Consider the following 15,780-nt stretch of genomic DNA (forward strand, 5'->3'; position numbering starts at 1 on the left):
ACATTCTTTGTCCTCCTTTCCTCTCAGGCTATTTTATGTTCTGATCCTTGTGACTCTGCTTTATCCTGGCCCTACTCTGCTGCTTCTTGACCCCCTGAAGAGTGATCTCACCTATCTCTTCTCACAGCAGGTTGAATGTAGAACAAGCTTAAGGCCTTTCTCCACTTCCACACCTGCCAGCAGCTTTTCTTACCTGACTTGGAGGAAAAGGTGTTTCTCCTTCTTGTCAGAGGCTAAATCTTCCACGGGTCCCTGCTTTCTTATCACCATCAACTATCTTACATAATTTACTTTTTCCTTTCTCCTGCCCTCCACCCACAAATATTGTATAAATCTCTTAAATGCAGGGATTTTACATTTGTTTGTTTCACTGCAGACATGAGGTATGAGAGAAAGAAAGCAATGAATCCAAGAGTTTTTTGGCCCAGGCACTGGAAGGCTGGAATTGCCCATAACTGAGCCGAGGAAGATCATTAATACAGCAGCTGTGGAGGGGAGGGTCAGATCCAGTTCTGGACACGTTAGCATGTTAGACAGCTCTGTGCAGATGTTGAGAAGGCAGTAGGAAGAACACATTTCAGGGAGGAGGTCCCGGGTGTAGGGATAAGTCAGCTGCCGTCAGCATAGAGGTGATCTCTAAAACCCTGAGAAGAGATGAGATCTACAAGAAGAGTGATTATAAAGAAGAGAAGAAGCCCAAGAACTGAGCCCTGGGTCACTCTGCTGCTAAGAAGTCAGAGAGATGAAGAAAAACTACCAAGGGGATTGGAAAGGAGTCCTGTACTTGAAGAAAACCTGGGGTCCAAGGGAAGAAAATGTTACAATGAAGGAAACTTGAAGAGGGATAGGCTGTGCGCAAGAGGGCTCAACTGATAAGTCACATAAAATGAAAACAGGTGTTTTTTGGCATGGGGAGTCATCCTTGACTTCGACAAGAGTGGTTTTGGTAGAATGAGGGGAATGAAAACATGATTGGAGTGAGTTGGGTAGAAAGTCGATGACTAAATTAAAAGGATAATTATAGTTTGATGGGATTTATGGAGAGGAAAAAGGTTTGATTTTAAAAAAAAATCTTGGGGGCAATTATAAACGAGTGAGCTGTATTAAATAATCTGCTTACTGTTCATGCTCCTGAATTGCAATCCAGGCCCTTCAGCTCTTTCCTGAATAGATATTGACTCTGCTGGGAGCATGGCCTTGTCCCAGGCCAAAGAGGCTACAGCTCTGTAGGTTCCTGTGGCTTTTCTCGGCCATCTCTTTGACCAGCCACCTCCTTGAATGAGGGATCAGTGAGAGACACTGTTTACACACTTGTTGATCTCTTATCCTTGGGACTCATTTTAATCTCTTCTGTTTAATGTTTATAACCTGATTGCCCCCTATGTTGTGGCCATGTGCCTGCTTGTCTAATTGTTCAGACCAGCAGCTTTTGAAGACCTGGACACAGCACAGAACATGCAATGAGTGACTTCAACTATGGGCCAATGCCTGCTTGCTAGCCCTCATCTGTGACACACCTCTTTTTAGAGAGAATTTTGTTTGAGCTTTCGTTAAGTGGTGTTGTGGGAGAAAGGAAAGGCCTGGCAATATCTCATGCTTTTTTCTGGGCTGTGGAGTTTCCTTTTGTGTTCTCTAATAACCAAGAGAACTGTTTGGAATTGCCTTGTTGGCAGTTTGTTAGGGGGTGGGGGTGGGGGTGGGGAGCCGCGTGTGGTGAAAGGTAGGAAGGGGTGGGGAAGAAATGGAAAGTCCCATCTTGCTCTGTGTGAGTTGCTTTCATGTGATAGAGCTTAATGAGTGTTGCTAGATTTCTATCCTGAGCTGTGACATATTTACATGTGAAAGACTTGCGGAAGATCCCTGTTTGTTTGAAATGAGTGTAGATTATCTTGAGATACAGGGGCCCTGGTTGCTTTCCCAAAAAGAGGCTTTAGGAAATATAAAATGTTGTCTTAATGGGCTCGCTTCCAGACATGCTTTGCGTTCTCAGTGGATTGCTCTTGTTTTTGGCAGGTGTTAGTTAGCCTGCCCTGGTGGCAGAAGCAAGGGCTTTCCATCTGGGGAGGGCTTTTCATCCAGGGATGTTCTTGGCTGTGAGATTCTAGCAAAGAGATGTACGTCGGCTTAGGTTGAGGGGTAGGGGTTCAATTGCAGCGAAGTCTCTCCTGAAGTCAGCCAGTTACCTTTTTGCCCATAACATGGGCCTTTTCATACCTGCTGGCCCAGAGACAGAGTTCGAGCTGTGGTTTGAGCACAGGGGTGAACAGCAGTGGAGGGAAAGAGCCTGAGCATCCTGCCTGTCTCCCTGATTGGCCCTGTGCATCCCACACAGAACCAGGGACCACAGGGAGACAGACTAAGGCTGACCTCCAGAGCCCAGGGCCCCTCAGTGTCTCTTCCCCGGGGCTGTTCTGTGGGAACAGTGCCCATGCCTGGCACACGTGGGTAACTATTGGTAATGAACAGCGATACAAATACTAAGATAGCATCCTGAAAAGGACCTGATATCTAATCTCCCATCCTTGTACGGAGTAGGAGATAGGTATCAATGAGAATGTATTTTCTTCATCTAAGTAACAAAAGAAAAATAGAGTAAGAATTAGCATCTACTAAACAAACCGAGCTTTTTGTCTACAACATCAGACAAGGCAGTAAGAATAGCATCTGCACAATACACAAGTGGTATAAAAGCTGTGGTACATACGTATAATGTAATACTATTTAGCTATAAAAAAGAATAAAATCTTACCATTTGCAACAGCATGGATGGACCTAGAGAGTACTATCCTAAGTGAAAGAAGTCAAACACCATATGATTTCACTCACTCACATGTGGAATCTAAGAACAAAATAAACAAACAAAATAGAAAGAGACTTCTAGATACAGAGAACAGACTGATGGGTGCCAGAGGGGAGGACAGTTGAGGGGCTAAGCGAAGAAAAACAGAAGGGATTAAATGTACCGGTTGGTAATTACTAAACAGTCACAGGGCTGTGAAGCCCAGGGAATGGAGCCCACCATACTGTGGATGCCTGACACATCGAGGGGACCGCTCTGTAAAGTATATGACTGTCTAACTGCTTTGCTGTACACCTGAACTAATACGAAATAATGTTGCATGCAAGTTATAATTAAAAAATACAATTCAAAAATTTAATGAAAAAAACAGCACTTCTAGGTTTACTTTAAAAATGAGACTGGCGAGGACACAAGCACCCGAGTTAAGAGACTTCCAGAGTGTGTGTAAGCACTTACCACTTAGAAACAAAACCTCCAAGAAGCAACTGAGACCTCTCCATTTTGAAAATGCTTTAATAAGTGTTGACAACACTGTTTTGCAAAATGTAAAGGTACTATACAAATTCTTAATACAAAAAGAATAAATTAAAAGCAGATTTCTTTTTAATTCTGCCACTTTGTCTACAACATACATCTTTTCATTGATTACAGTTGAACAGAATCCAGTAAAATCATTTTACATGCTCTACAGTCAGTTTCAGGAGCAACCTAATCCATTTTTCCCCATTATTAAACTAGAGTCTATTTTACACAACTTGTTATAAATTGTTGACATTAATGTGTATGAAAAACTTTACACCTAGTTAACTAAGCAGTAACTGGTCATCTGATAGCACCAGGATGGGGTTTGCTATATTTAGAACTAAACTAATACTGAATGAGAACAAATTGGAATTTTAACTTCTCCAACACTCGCCTCCATATAATAAAATAAAAAACCCCACCTGTCTAACAACAAAGTCTGATGTGTTTTCACCAGTCTTCTGGCTAAACAGGCCATTTTTTACATGTATCCACAGAATCCAATAGGGACTTTATATCAGACCAGGGGCTTTATGGTTCTTCTTGTTTTATTTTAAAGAAACAGGGATCTATAAAGAGCTTGCAAGTGCCTGTGTACAATAACTGTATTGTTTCCCACCACATTGCTCATTCATTAATCACATTAGTCTCCAAGGACTAATACTTTATGTACACTTTGCAGTAACTGAACGCAGCTAAACAGTAAAACCTGTTTTACTTAATCTCCGTCTTTACTACCAGACTATTGTGATGTTTGTCTGAACCGTAATCCCCCTCCCACTCCATTCATTTCTGCTTCCGGAACCCAGGACCCGGAACCCAGGTGTTTAAAAAGAATTTTCCTCTCTCATTCCTTGTAACCCAGTTGGGCTAAAAGCTTGACCTGATTGACTTCAGACTTGATGTCCAACTACTAACCTTGTCCCCTTGCCTTGTGTAACCTTTCCCTTTTGACTTTTCCTGTTGGCACATAGTTCAGTTTGATTATCCACATACCAGCTTTTGGGAGAAAGAAAAATGACCTGACGTATAATGTTTCCAAACTGGGAAGGGAAAAAACCTGCTGTGGGTACTTTTACCATAAAATAAGAGCAACAAAAACATAGCACCCCCCTCCCCCATCAATCCCCAGAACCATTCAGTAACTTTAAAACCAGTTTTATTTATCCTTCAGGGTTCACCCCTAAAGTGTCCTAGAATATGCATCCCTCCCACAAGCTGGTATTACCAACCCAGCCTTGTGCGGAGCCTTACAGACCGGGTCCTGAATCGTCCAGACGGTTACTGGCCTGCTCCGGGTCCACGCACTTTGGCCAGCTGCAGCAGAGGGCGCACCAGCATTAGTTATTTTGATGAATGTCCATCCATACCCTCCTGGTCTGGTGGAGTCTATTAGTTATTCTTGGATTACACATACTTAAAGAACAAAGATTTTCCCTTTCACACTAAAGCTAACTTCAATACTGCTTTCCCACAAAACTACCCCTACCCCGGCTCCTGTCTCTGGCTGTCCAATGCTTTTTTCCCATAGGAAGTCATTACAAATGAGAGAAAATATCCCCCCACCCCTCCCCACTTGCGCCAATAAGCACAGCATACCACCTCTGTGGAGACCGTGTTTGTGCCATTTGGAATAACCCAACTAAGAGTGTGCACTTGTTATTATTATAAAAGTAGTTCTGAGGCCTTTGAAGATTGATGGCTTTCCAGTTGTGTATTAAGCATCGCTTAAACACATGTAAACGTGTAGCTCCTCCACCTTACTTCTGCTCCTTTTGGTACCTGCAGACAAATGTGGTACATCAAGGTGGCTGACGCTGTTGTTAAGTATATGGGCCCCCTGGGAGCTGGTATTTTTTTTTCGACCCTGCTTTGCCTAGTAGACACATGAATAAAATCTTTCTACCTAAGGGCATAGTTGGGTTTTTTTGATTAAGTGACACGTTGGTAACCAAAGTCGGATCTGAGCTCTTTGTCACACAAGTGCTAACAAACATAAAATGAGCCACAACAGTTAAAACATTTGAATGAATTGCAATGTGCTTTTCCCTTGGTTTCCCATAAAAAGTAAAATGAAACACCTTGTGCGAAAAAACAGGATGCAGTTTTACTGGTTGTTTTACTGAGAGAACCACTTTTGGCATCACCACCTTATGTTTCCTACAGACCCCGAGAGGAAAGCGGCTTTGAGTCCTGGGTACAGACAGGGCTAACAGTACGCTCCGCTGCTCCCCATAGGTCTGCTCCGCTCCACGTCCGGATTCAGGGAGCTCCGAGTCAGCCATGCCAGCCAAGGCCCCGCCGGCTTCACCAGCACATCAGCTCAGTTTCTCAGGCTCTCCACCGACAGAGAAGGTGAACATGAAGGGAGAGGGTAAAGAGGGGCAACAATTTACAAATGGTTGACTTGGACGTGTGTGTTGTAGCAGTTTAGAATTTGAAGGGTGTTTCATTGCACAAAGAATGTCTTCTTCTTGGCCCCTCTTTTTTTTTTTTGTTTTTATTTATTAATTTTTTAAAATCTTTGGCAGCATAGAACTGATTGTGATCCTCTGATGTATCTCTGACATGTTAAGCTTCATTTTTCATTACCTCCCCCTCCCCCCAAGGAATATGTCAGCTGTGAACTAGACACCCCCACCAGGCATCCTCTTCTTGAAGTGCTTGGTTGGCCTCCAGGCAGCAGGCTGGCCACAACTTAGTCTTTCTGGGTCACCCTGTATGTAAGTTTCCTTTCCTGTCCTCTATACATGCCACTTGTCCACAGGAATATGATGCCAGCCAGCCTCCCTGATGGTTCCTGGTCCGGGGGCTGTCGTGGCAGGGGGAAGCCACCAAGGTGCCATTGAGGATAGGTGCCTGGCTCTCTGTAGGCAAGCGAGCCAGGGGACACACAGTGGGACCGGAACCTTCCAGAATGTCTCCTCAGTCAGGATTTTGAGTGTGAGGGGATGCGGAGACAGGAGAACAAAAGTGCTGCGGGTTGAAGCTGGTGCAGGGTGACAGTGCTTCTGGGTAAGGCAAATGGGAGGCAGTGAGGTGGTCTCAGAATGGCGTCGGTGCGGTCAGGTTGAGGCCGCTGGCTCACACGAGGGTCCCGGGCTTGGCTTTCTCCTGCCCGCACCACTGGACGTCGGCTAGTTCTGGATAGAGGGAGGAATCCAGGAAACAGCTATCATTGTAGCTCCTGCGGGGAGTCCAAGGAGAGAAGACAGTTAGTGGGGGAATGGCATTTACCTGCCTGCATTCTGAAGTGCATGCTTATTTATGCAGGGTTTCATACTGATCAGCAGTCTTCCCTGGCCGCAAGGAACTAGGTCTGATGCAGCGCTGAGTAGGTCGAAGGCTTTCACGGACTGAGACAGTCCACGTAAAAGGGGCCTAACCCTTGCCATCTCTGGAAGGAGGGAAGTGGAGCGAATGCTCGCTTATGTGGCTGGGCTGCGTACTGGGATCACTTGGGAACTCTGAAGTGCTCAGGTGTGGGCCGCACTCCGGAGGTGCTGGTTTAAGTGACCTGAGGTGTGTTGGACTGTGGGGAGCTTGCAAAGCTCCCCTGTGCCTCAGTGGCACAGAACCTCTCAGGCTGGATTCCTCAGGATTCCTCTTCCATGAAACAGTTGCTTTGGGTTGTCCTCCCTGGCACCCAGGAGCTGACCGGATTTCACCAGATTTTTATTATGTCCTAGAAGCACATTGGAAATGTCAGGTTTCCCCATAGTGAAACTGAAGTCATATTTTGAATTCAGTTTTTAAAAACTTTGAATCAATGTCATTTTAAATAGTAGGTGTTGTGATTATAAAAAAAAAACAAAAACGTATTGAAAATACACAAGAAAGTATATGGAAAACAAAAGACTTTAAAAAGTGTTGCCTTGGCTGGTGTGGCTCAGTTGGTTAGGCATCATTTTGCAATGCAAGAGGCCATCGCTTCAGTTCCTGTTCAGGGCAGATGCCCGAGTTGCCGGTTTGGTCCCCAGCCGGGACAAGTGCGAGATTGACGGTTCTCCTCCCTTTCTTTCACCCTCCCAGCGCTGCACCTCCCACCTCCCAGTAAAATCTTAAAATACATAGTTTTAAAAAGGTAGGCATCACTATGTAGGTTGAGTAGAAGGAATTTTTACACATTAAGAAAAGATCACAAAGATATGTGTTAAAGCCATAATCATCACTAGGAATCACTTTCAGGAAAAATAGCCCCTCTCTGGGGGCCAGCTCTTTCAGGGCAAGATACAGGCTGGAATTTGCCCTCGAGGCTGGCTATTCAGCAGGCAGCAGCCTGTAGGGCCTGAGGAGACGGGAGTCCCACATTCTCTCCTCCAGCCCCGCTGCTGCCAGAGTCCCTGGTGGTGCCCCCCCCCCAGCATGGGCACCCCGTTTCTACAGTTGCAGTGTGGTCTGCAGTGAGTTGTGTGCTCATTCTTGTGTTTTTTGCTCTAACTAGTAGTGTATTTTCATTTGTGCCAATTCCTGAAGGGATGAAACCTCTAGGCCTTTAACCCAGCCTTCAGTTTTTGAAGTGACGTTCCTGTGAATGACATTGGACTGTGACTGTGAGTTAGCAGATCTGTGTGTTGTAAAGGCTGGATTTTCAAGTTTGACCTCCCCAGGGCATATGCCAATTAGGGGGCAGAAAGATCTATTTGGAAAACCCCACAGGGACTTTCCGTAAAATATTCAGAAGATTCTCTTCCCTGCTGACCTATCTCCCTGTACCTATACTAGGGTTATGGTTGGGATGGGTGACAGGAAGAGTCCCCAGTGTGGCTCAAAGAAAAGCAGGTTTAAAGAGCATCTTAAACACGGCCTCATGAACCAGTTTATGATTGAAAGTGATTCAGTCGTCCCACTTCTCTGTTTGATTTGGTCCCTTCTCTAGGAATAATTGGATGAAGGCATTCTGGATTTTATAAATGTTTCTCATCTGGCTTAAAAAAAAAAAAAAGAGCCCTGGCTGGTGTGGCTCAGTGGATTGAGCGCTGGCCTGCAAACCAAAAGGTCACCAGTTCAATTCCCAGTCAGGGCACGTGCCTGGGTTGCAGGCCAGGTCCCTGGTCGGGGGGTGCACAAGAGGCAACCACATATTGATGTTTCTTTCCCTCTCTCCTTCCCCTCTGTCTAAAAATAAATAATTTTTTTTTTAAAGTCAGAAAATCCCGAGGCATGTGAGCATATTGTGGGCTCCATTGAGTCTTATGCCTGGAACCTTGGTGAATGCTGCTTAAATGTGGCTTCAGATGCAAAGTGACAAAGTTCCTTAATTATATGCTAGCTCTGGATATCTATTAGACTCAGAGTTTTTGCATGGTAAATGGCTACCTGCATTACATCCATCCTGCAAACTCCCTATCTGCCCTACAAAACAGACTTCTGCCATTGTGCCTGAGGAACTGGGACACTTTTTGTGGCAAAAAGTGGTTGGATCCCACAGTGGATATAGGCTGTTCCTGGGGTCGGGGGCGGGGGGAGGGGCGGAGTCCTGTGGTCCTACAGGTATTTTCTGCCAAGGGTCAACCCAAACCCTCACCAGAGGTGGACAGGTGTCTCACGTGGGCCAACTAGAGTTCTCGAGCCACAGTCACTGGTTCAAAGATGGGCATGGGCCACACAGCAAGGCCAAGCAGCTTTCACTCTACGCAGGGAGAAGGCAGTTACAGCAGCAGGGGTGGAGGTGGAGATGGAAAGAGAGCAGCAAGCCCTGGCTCTACCTTTGTCCTTAGCCGTGAGCCACAGCTCACTAGTTTATGAGGGAGAGTTGGTTCCAAATTGTGTTTCTGGAAGTTGGAATAAATTAAGGTAACCTGCTCAGAGGGCTAAAACTTGTCATTACTATTTGTGGAGAAGACACTTAAGATTTTTCACTTACCTAAGTTCTAATTTTTTCCTTCTGATAAGAATTACCTCCCTGAAGTTTCCATTTTAAAGAGATAACCCAGAGGAGAACTAGAGAAGACCAGGCAGAACATTCGTATCTCAAAGGCACGGGGGAAAACTGTTCCCTAAATCCTGATCTTTTACAACACTTTGTAAGCCTTTTGAGATGTGTAGGGGAGGTTTTGGATTGCAAGAAAGGATAGGTGGGATCCGAAGTGTTTTGAGTGCTGCATTTCTGTTTTTGTAAAGATTTTTGATTCCTCAAGGAATTAAGGTGCAACTTAACTGAACAAAAGCCAGAAAGATCTTGGAAGTGTGCTCAGTTGCGTTTTGCTTTTTAACAGTTTGATAGCAGTGGTGGAACCCTGAGGAGGTATCTCACAGCTTCATGGACAAGAAACACAGGCACTGGTCTCTGTGAACCTTTTGAATTCATTTTCTCCCTATTTCTGGGGGCCCTGGCTAAGTTCCTCTGGGTCCCAAGCTTGGTTCTCTTTGTGTTGTTAGCAGTCTCACTGGCTTTCTAGACTGGCAGGAGGCTCTAAGAGCACCACTCATTAGCCCTTGATTAGTTCCCAGTGCCCATTTGTTGAGATCTTCATGTTCCATCCAGTCCCACTTTGGGAACTCCTGCGGGTGGTGCGCACCTAAGGCTTCTCTCTTGGCTGGTTCACAGTACCATCTTTTTGGTTACTGCTGGTTTCTGTTAATGTGAGGCAAAGGAATAATAGTTTTGTGGTTAATGGGATCTTAGAAGCCAAAGCTGCAAAACTGATAGGCACAGATTGAGCACTTAAAAGTTGTTAAGAGTGTTTGCCAACTAACTTTAAGACTCATGCTAGGACAAGCTGGTCACAAAACAGGTTAGACTGACACTAGATCACCCGCCAGTCTCAAGAAAATTTTCATGCTCTGTGATTTCAAATAATTTGGCTCTGTGAGACCTAATGCTTAAATGAAGAAATACAGTCTTCAAATTTCTTCCAGAAACACCGTTTGGTCCATCTGTTCTTTTATAAACTAGTAAGTTTTGCATGATTGTGCTTGTCTCAAGGCTAAAATTTTAAAACAAAAATTGAAATCTGTTGGTATGTTTATGTATGTATATTGTAAATTGTGAAATATTTTTCTACTTCTGGATGGTATTTCCAAAATTAGTTTGTAAGTGAGCTCTATTTAATTGGCTTAAAGAAAAATAAGCACTTACCAAATTAAGTATTCTAAACTCTCTGAAATATACAAACTTAGATGTTTTTCAAGTTTATGTGATTTAGGATAAATATTTAGTAAATAAAAGCTAGTTTAAGTTTGTTGGTTTAATTAAAATATGTATGTATTCAGAGTTACCAGCTTTACTACAATGCAGAAATACAACTTTTATTCTACCTGGGTTTTACTAATCAAATAAGTTTGTGATCTCTGTTATAAAATTGGTCAGCAGGGAAGATAACTTAAGATTTGGTTCGCTGTTTAATATCTTGAGAAATTGTCATCACTGACCTAAGCATAATTGTTAAGAACAAGTGGTTAAACAGAGAGGTATTGGTCATGGTCTGTATGTTTATCACTGGGTAGAAGCTTTTTCTTATTGATAAGCAACTTTTTGTAGCAAAGAAATTTTACATGAAATCATCATCCCTACATGGGATTTCTTTTTTTCTACAGTGACCTCAGAACTCATTTTCCTGGTCAAGCAACCCAAGAACGCTGCAGTTGTTCCTGTGTGGCATCGCCCACATCATCCTCAGTCTTCAGGACTAGCAGAAGTGACTAACAGTGGCATCATTAAAACCCAATTAGGAAAATTTTTTTGAGTCTTGGGCACTTCACTGGACCGTGTCGTCACAAGTCCAAAAAAATCTAAGGTTGTTCTTCCTTAACTTTTGAAAAACGTAAGCTTGCTCCCTGCGAAATCGCACCCCGCAGAACCTTGTGTCTGCCTCATTCCCCATACTGATCATCACACTGCCCAGTGGGACCTAGGAAAACATTTCCAGTTACCTGTTCTTTACTTTCAGAAACATCTCTCAAAAGTTTAAGAAGTCTGTGCTGAACAAAAATATACCCTGACATCTGACTTCCCTCATGACCTACTTTCTGGAGAATACTGCTACTGAAAAAGTCCTAATTTAAAGGACTCCCTCTTTCCATGCTGGAAAGACCTTTCCTGGTACTGCTCACCAGTTCCTGTGCAGCTGAATTTGAAGGTATCTATCACTAACTTAAGGAGTCACAAGACCTGAAGGGACCAGAAAAGCCACCAGTGATCTCAAGATCCTCGAGCAGCCAGAGCAGGTGACATTGGATGTAGACAGCCATCCCAAACACTTGACCAGGGCCTGTAGAACTTAAAAGCTCGATTTCTGCCACTGTTCTCCTTTACTATGAAAATCACAAGGAGGGGAATGGACTCTTCTACTTTTCTGTTTTCTTTTTTCCTCCTATTTGCTGTTTTCCCTTGGTCCTTGATCTCGTCCATATGTATAATGCCCATGTTTGTATCTCCCACGTGATTGTCAAGGGTGGCAACCTTCCAGGCTGCTGGTTTTGCCACCAAAAACTCCCTATCTCCCATGACACAGGAGATCCTGGTCCTTCCTGTGACTGGTTTTTCTTATGTCCCTAATGCCAACATAAAGGACACCCTAATTCCCTTTGGGGTCAGCTATAGCGCGTACTTTTGCCGCCAGGCTCCCAGTGCCTCTATTTTTATCCTTCCTCCGATTATAACTGTACTATCCCGGCTGGACAAAAAACACCTATGCACACTGTAGTACACTCTCAACCCCCAAGTTCTTAATGATTATCTAACTCATACCTGCCCCAGTGGTGAAAAAATCTTACCAGCAGCATCCACCTTTGCAAGGAATTTAGAACAGCTTTCTGTTTCAGGCTAGGAGGTTTACTTCCTGGGTGCACTAAAGCCCTAACCTATCCCAGGCTGGCATATAACCGGGCAATGCTTTTTACTCAGGTTATGTACTATACTCCTAACCGTCCCCAGCCAAACTGAGACACCTCACTAGTCAACTCTGCTGAATTTACATCAAGTTAAGAATGGACTTACACAGATTATTCAGGGTTCACTTCCTTTGGCAGATCCTTACTTGTCTGGTTAGAAGTGAGTACAAAATGAGGCAATGATCATAAACCCTTTAACTCTTGGAAACATCGCCAGCTGTATTACTAAAGTCTTAGCTGTGCAACAGAAATTCCTAGACCCTCTAGTTAAAGTTGTCCTTGACAACAGGACAGGCCTTGATTACTTCTTCCCTGAATGTGATGTCTGTAGTCAATGCTACTTGTACTTGGATATACTTTTGGGAAACTCAAGATTCAATTACATAAAATTCAAGGTCAAGCCCAATCTGACTCACATTGGAATTTCGATTTATTTAGCTGGTTACTGACAGGACTGGGCTCATGGGTTACAATTTGGTTTTTCTATCCTATTTGTCATATTTTTTGTTTTGATTTTTCAAGTACTCAGTTGTTGTCTTCATAAAAATAACAAACCTGATAGATTAATGCTTGCCCAGTGTTACATACTGATATCTAATACCTATACCCTTGACCCTCCACTCTGATCCATTATAGGAAGTTGCTCAAATGTGGCCTTCTGGTTGCTAACAACCCCCAAAACTTCTCTCACTCTGAAGGCAGATGTCTAGTTATGGCATGGTGAAGAAAAATAAACAAAATGGATGAAGACCATGCAGAAGAGACACCCAGCAATAAACTGAGTGATCAGTACGTCATAACAGGGACTAGATCCAAAAGTAGAAATGGAGACCCAAACTAAAATGGAGTTACTTGTGTCACAGACAAAATGGAGATGGGCAACACAGGCTTATACAGGAAATAACCTTATCTTACGGGAATTTATAGCTCTTCTCAAATCCCCAACCATCAAGTCTGTTTGTCCCCACCCCTGGACTTCACTGTTCCCCTGACTCAGCTACCCTGATCCAGACACACGGTTTGGTTGTTGAAATTCCTTGTTCAAATGATGCCAGTGAAACCCACCTGCCATTTCCCTCTTCCTTGGACTAGACACCTGCTGGTGACCATTCTCCGCTCCAAGAGACATGTACTGCCCTAACAACATCTTAGGTCAAAGAAAAAGGAGGATAAAAACAATACCTAAATCACATGGCTGATCCATGGTACTTTCTGAAAAAGCTCTTCATCAAGAGGAGAAATGTGAAAGGATTTCAACCTAAAATGAAACTGGAGAATATGAAATGGAGAATTCCATGCATGTGTGTGTCCTCAGGAAAGCAGAACATAAGATCTGGGAGACCAATTTCCTGTCTGATTAACAGAAGACCAAGACTTACCTCCTGACAAGTGAACATCTGCCAAGAATCTCCGTCCATCCTCAAGCCAATAAATTTACTGTTTCGACCCTGGCTGGATTCCCCCTACCCCCTTTTCATTCCTTGCCCATAAATACAGCCCACTGCAAATCTGCAATGGACTCACCTGTAGCTTGCTATAGCATGCATTTCCAAAATTGCAATTCCGCTGCTATTCCTGAATCAAAATCCACTCTGTCCATTTGAGCTTGCTTCAGTTTACCTCTTATATAGATTAACAGCCATTATGGGCATTTCCAATTACACCACAGCATTCATTTAAGTAATGCATTTTGAAAGCAAGGGCTGCCAAATCAAACAGAACAGGATACCTACTTTAATTGTCATGAAAACACCTCCAAAAGGCTTCAAGATTACAAACTAGCTTCACTGACAGATTCACTGAAAGTGGCTAATAAAAAAGACACAGAGGTTCTTATAACGAAAGACTATCGGACTGACTTGACTCCTACTACACTCCACTATCCTCCTTTACCTGAGTACCCACAGTCTAACCTCTGAATTTGCCTTTCCACTCTAGAGAGACTATAATACCTGAACAAAAGTCTGCCAAGTCAGTGATTGTACAGATGCTCTGAAATGGGTCCCTCTCAAGGTTGATGGGACTCTGAGAGATTTTTCTAGAAAAATGCTACCAGTTATTCCCTTAAAGCAGCTGAGGGAAAACAAAAATCAATGGAAAACCTTGCCAAATTCTGAGAGAGACCAGGGTTGCACTCTCTACTATTAACCCTCTTCGTTCCGGAGCCTGCAGTGTGTGGAGTCTGCAGAGTGGATCGTGCGAAAACTGGCAGAAGCCAGCGAAGGGTGAGAATTCTTCCCAGAATACACGCTCCTAGAAGCCTGTAGTGCCAGGTCTATCAGTCAACATGGTTTATGCCACACTGAAAAATTTACTGTGAGGGAGAATACTTTTAAAAATTATGAAATGTAATAATTATAATTTTGCCATCCACAGAATGTTAGTGTAACAAACAGGTCACAATTACTTCTTAGTTTTCATTAGGAATTAAGGATTCTAAAGGTTAGACTTCTAATCAGTGCATTCTAGAAACTTTATGAAATCCCTAGAAACATGTCTTAGTATCATCAGTTGTTAATTCCAGTTATTATCGTAACATGTTGTGCATCACAGAAATAAACACATTTCCCTGTCAGTTCCATTACAATGCACTCTGATCAGATCTTTAGGGACAGGCATACTAGGGACTCTCGACCACTGACACGACTGATAGATCACAAGGTGCTGAGCCGTGGGTGCACATTTCACAAGTGAGGAAGGCTCCACCTGACCTCTGGTCCTGTGCAAAGGCTGGAGCCCTCACAGTCAGACTGGGGAAAAAAATAGCCAACGTCAGAGTAGACTGCTTCCCACCAAGATGTCAGATCAAAAACACTTCTTTCCATTTCTCCTTCCCTCTCTGACCATTTTTTCCCTAATTCTTAAACTATGAATCTTGATGATTCTTTTGCTCACTACTTTTGCCTCGCCCTGGCCTAGAAAGATAACGCCATTGTTCCCATATCTTGGGCCACTGTAAAGGGTGGTCATCCAACCTCCAAACAACTGCTGGATTTGCTATCATGAGGGTGATTCTTGAGTTCTGCTCGTCCCAAATGTCTCCCTGAGTTTCACTCCCTTTGTTCCTCTGGGGCAAACTCAGCCTCCTCTGTTGTGTCAGAGTCCTGAGCCCAGGAGATCCACCTCCCTTCCTCTGGTTAACAACCCAGACTGGGGGAAAGTTGCATCCAGGCTCTGTGTCCAAGAAAGGGACACGAGGCAAAGGTGGCCGGAATAAAACCACCTGTGCAGTCTACAGACCCTTGCATGTTACTGGCCTGCATGGTAATCATCTTTAAGTCCTGTTCCACAGACTACGCTGTGACCAACACCACCTCTGCACCTGGATTAAATACTTCGGGGAAGTTGAGACTCGGCTACCCAAGATCACTCAGTAAGCCAGTGGGCTCCAGAGCAATAGCTGGGAGTAGTGCTAATGCCTTAAATTTTGATCACATTTCTCAGCTAGGCTGAGAGTCTGATCAAAGCGGGGAAATTGTTAAAAACAATTTTTTAAGAGAATGGGCTCAAAATGGAATTGCCGACCACCATACTGACACTTAACTATGGTCTGGGCTCCCCCAGAAATGGCATCTGAAACCTGTCAATTGGGGATAGCCTGGTCAGCCCTGGTGCGGTGCCTG

The 15,780-nt window shown here is 43.8% G+C and overlaps 1 protein-coding gene across 1 annotated transcript in view; it reads right to left on the reverse strand.

Annotated features, from left to right (window-relative positions):
- Positions 1 to 5,649: 5,649 nt before the first annotated feature.
- The window catches only part of FRMD4A (FERM domain containing 4A), a 208,710-nt gene continuing 198,579 nt past the window's right edge, over positions 5,650 to 15,780 (reverse strand). The window contains exon 23 of the mRNA XM_054593170.1: positions 5,650 to 6,509. Within this exon, the coding sequence (XP_054449145.1) occupies positions 6,407 to 6,509 (103 nt within the window). The 3' untranslated portion in view covers positions 5,650 to 6,406. The remainder of the gene's footprint in view (positions 6,510 to 15,780) is intronic.

The sequence above is a fragment of the Pteronotus mesoamericanus genome, unplaced genomic scaffold (assembly GCF_021234165.1).
Source record: "Pteronotus mesoamericanus isolate MK-2021 breed Mesoamerican mustached bat unplaced genomic scaffold, CSHL_Meso_final contig_130, whole genome shotgun sequence".
In the NCBI taxonomy this organism is placed as follows: domain Eukaryota; kingdom Metazoa; phylum Chordata; class Mammalia; order Chiroptera; family Mormoopidae; genus Pteronotus; species Pteronotus mesoamericanus.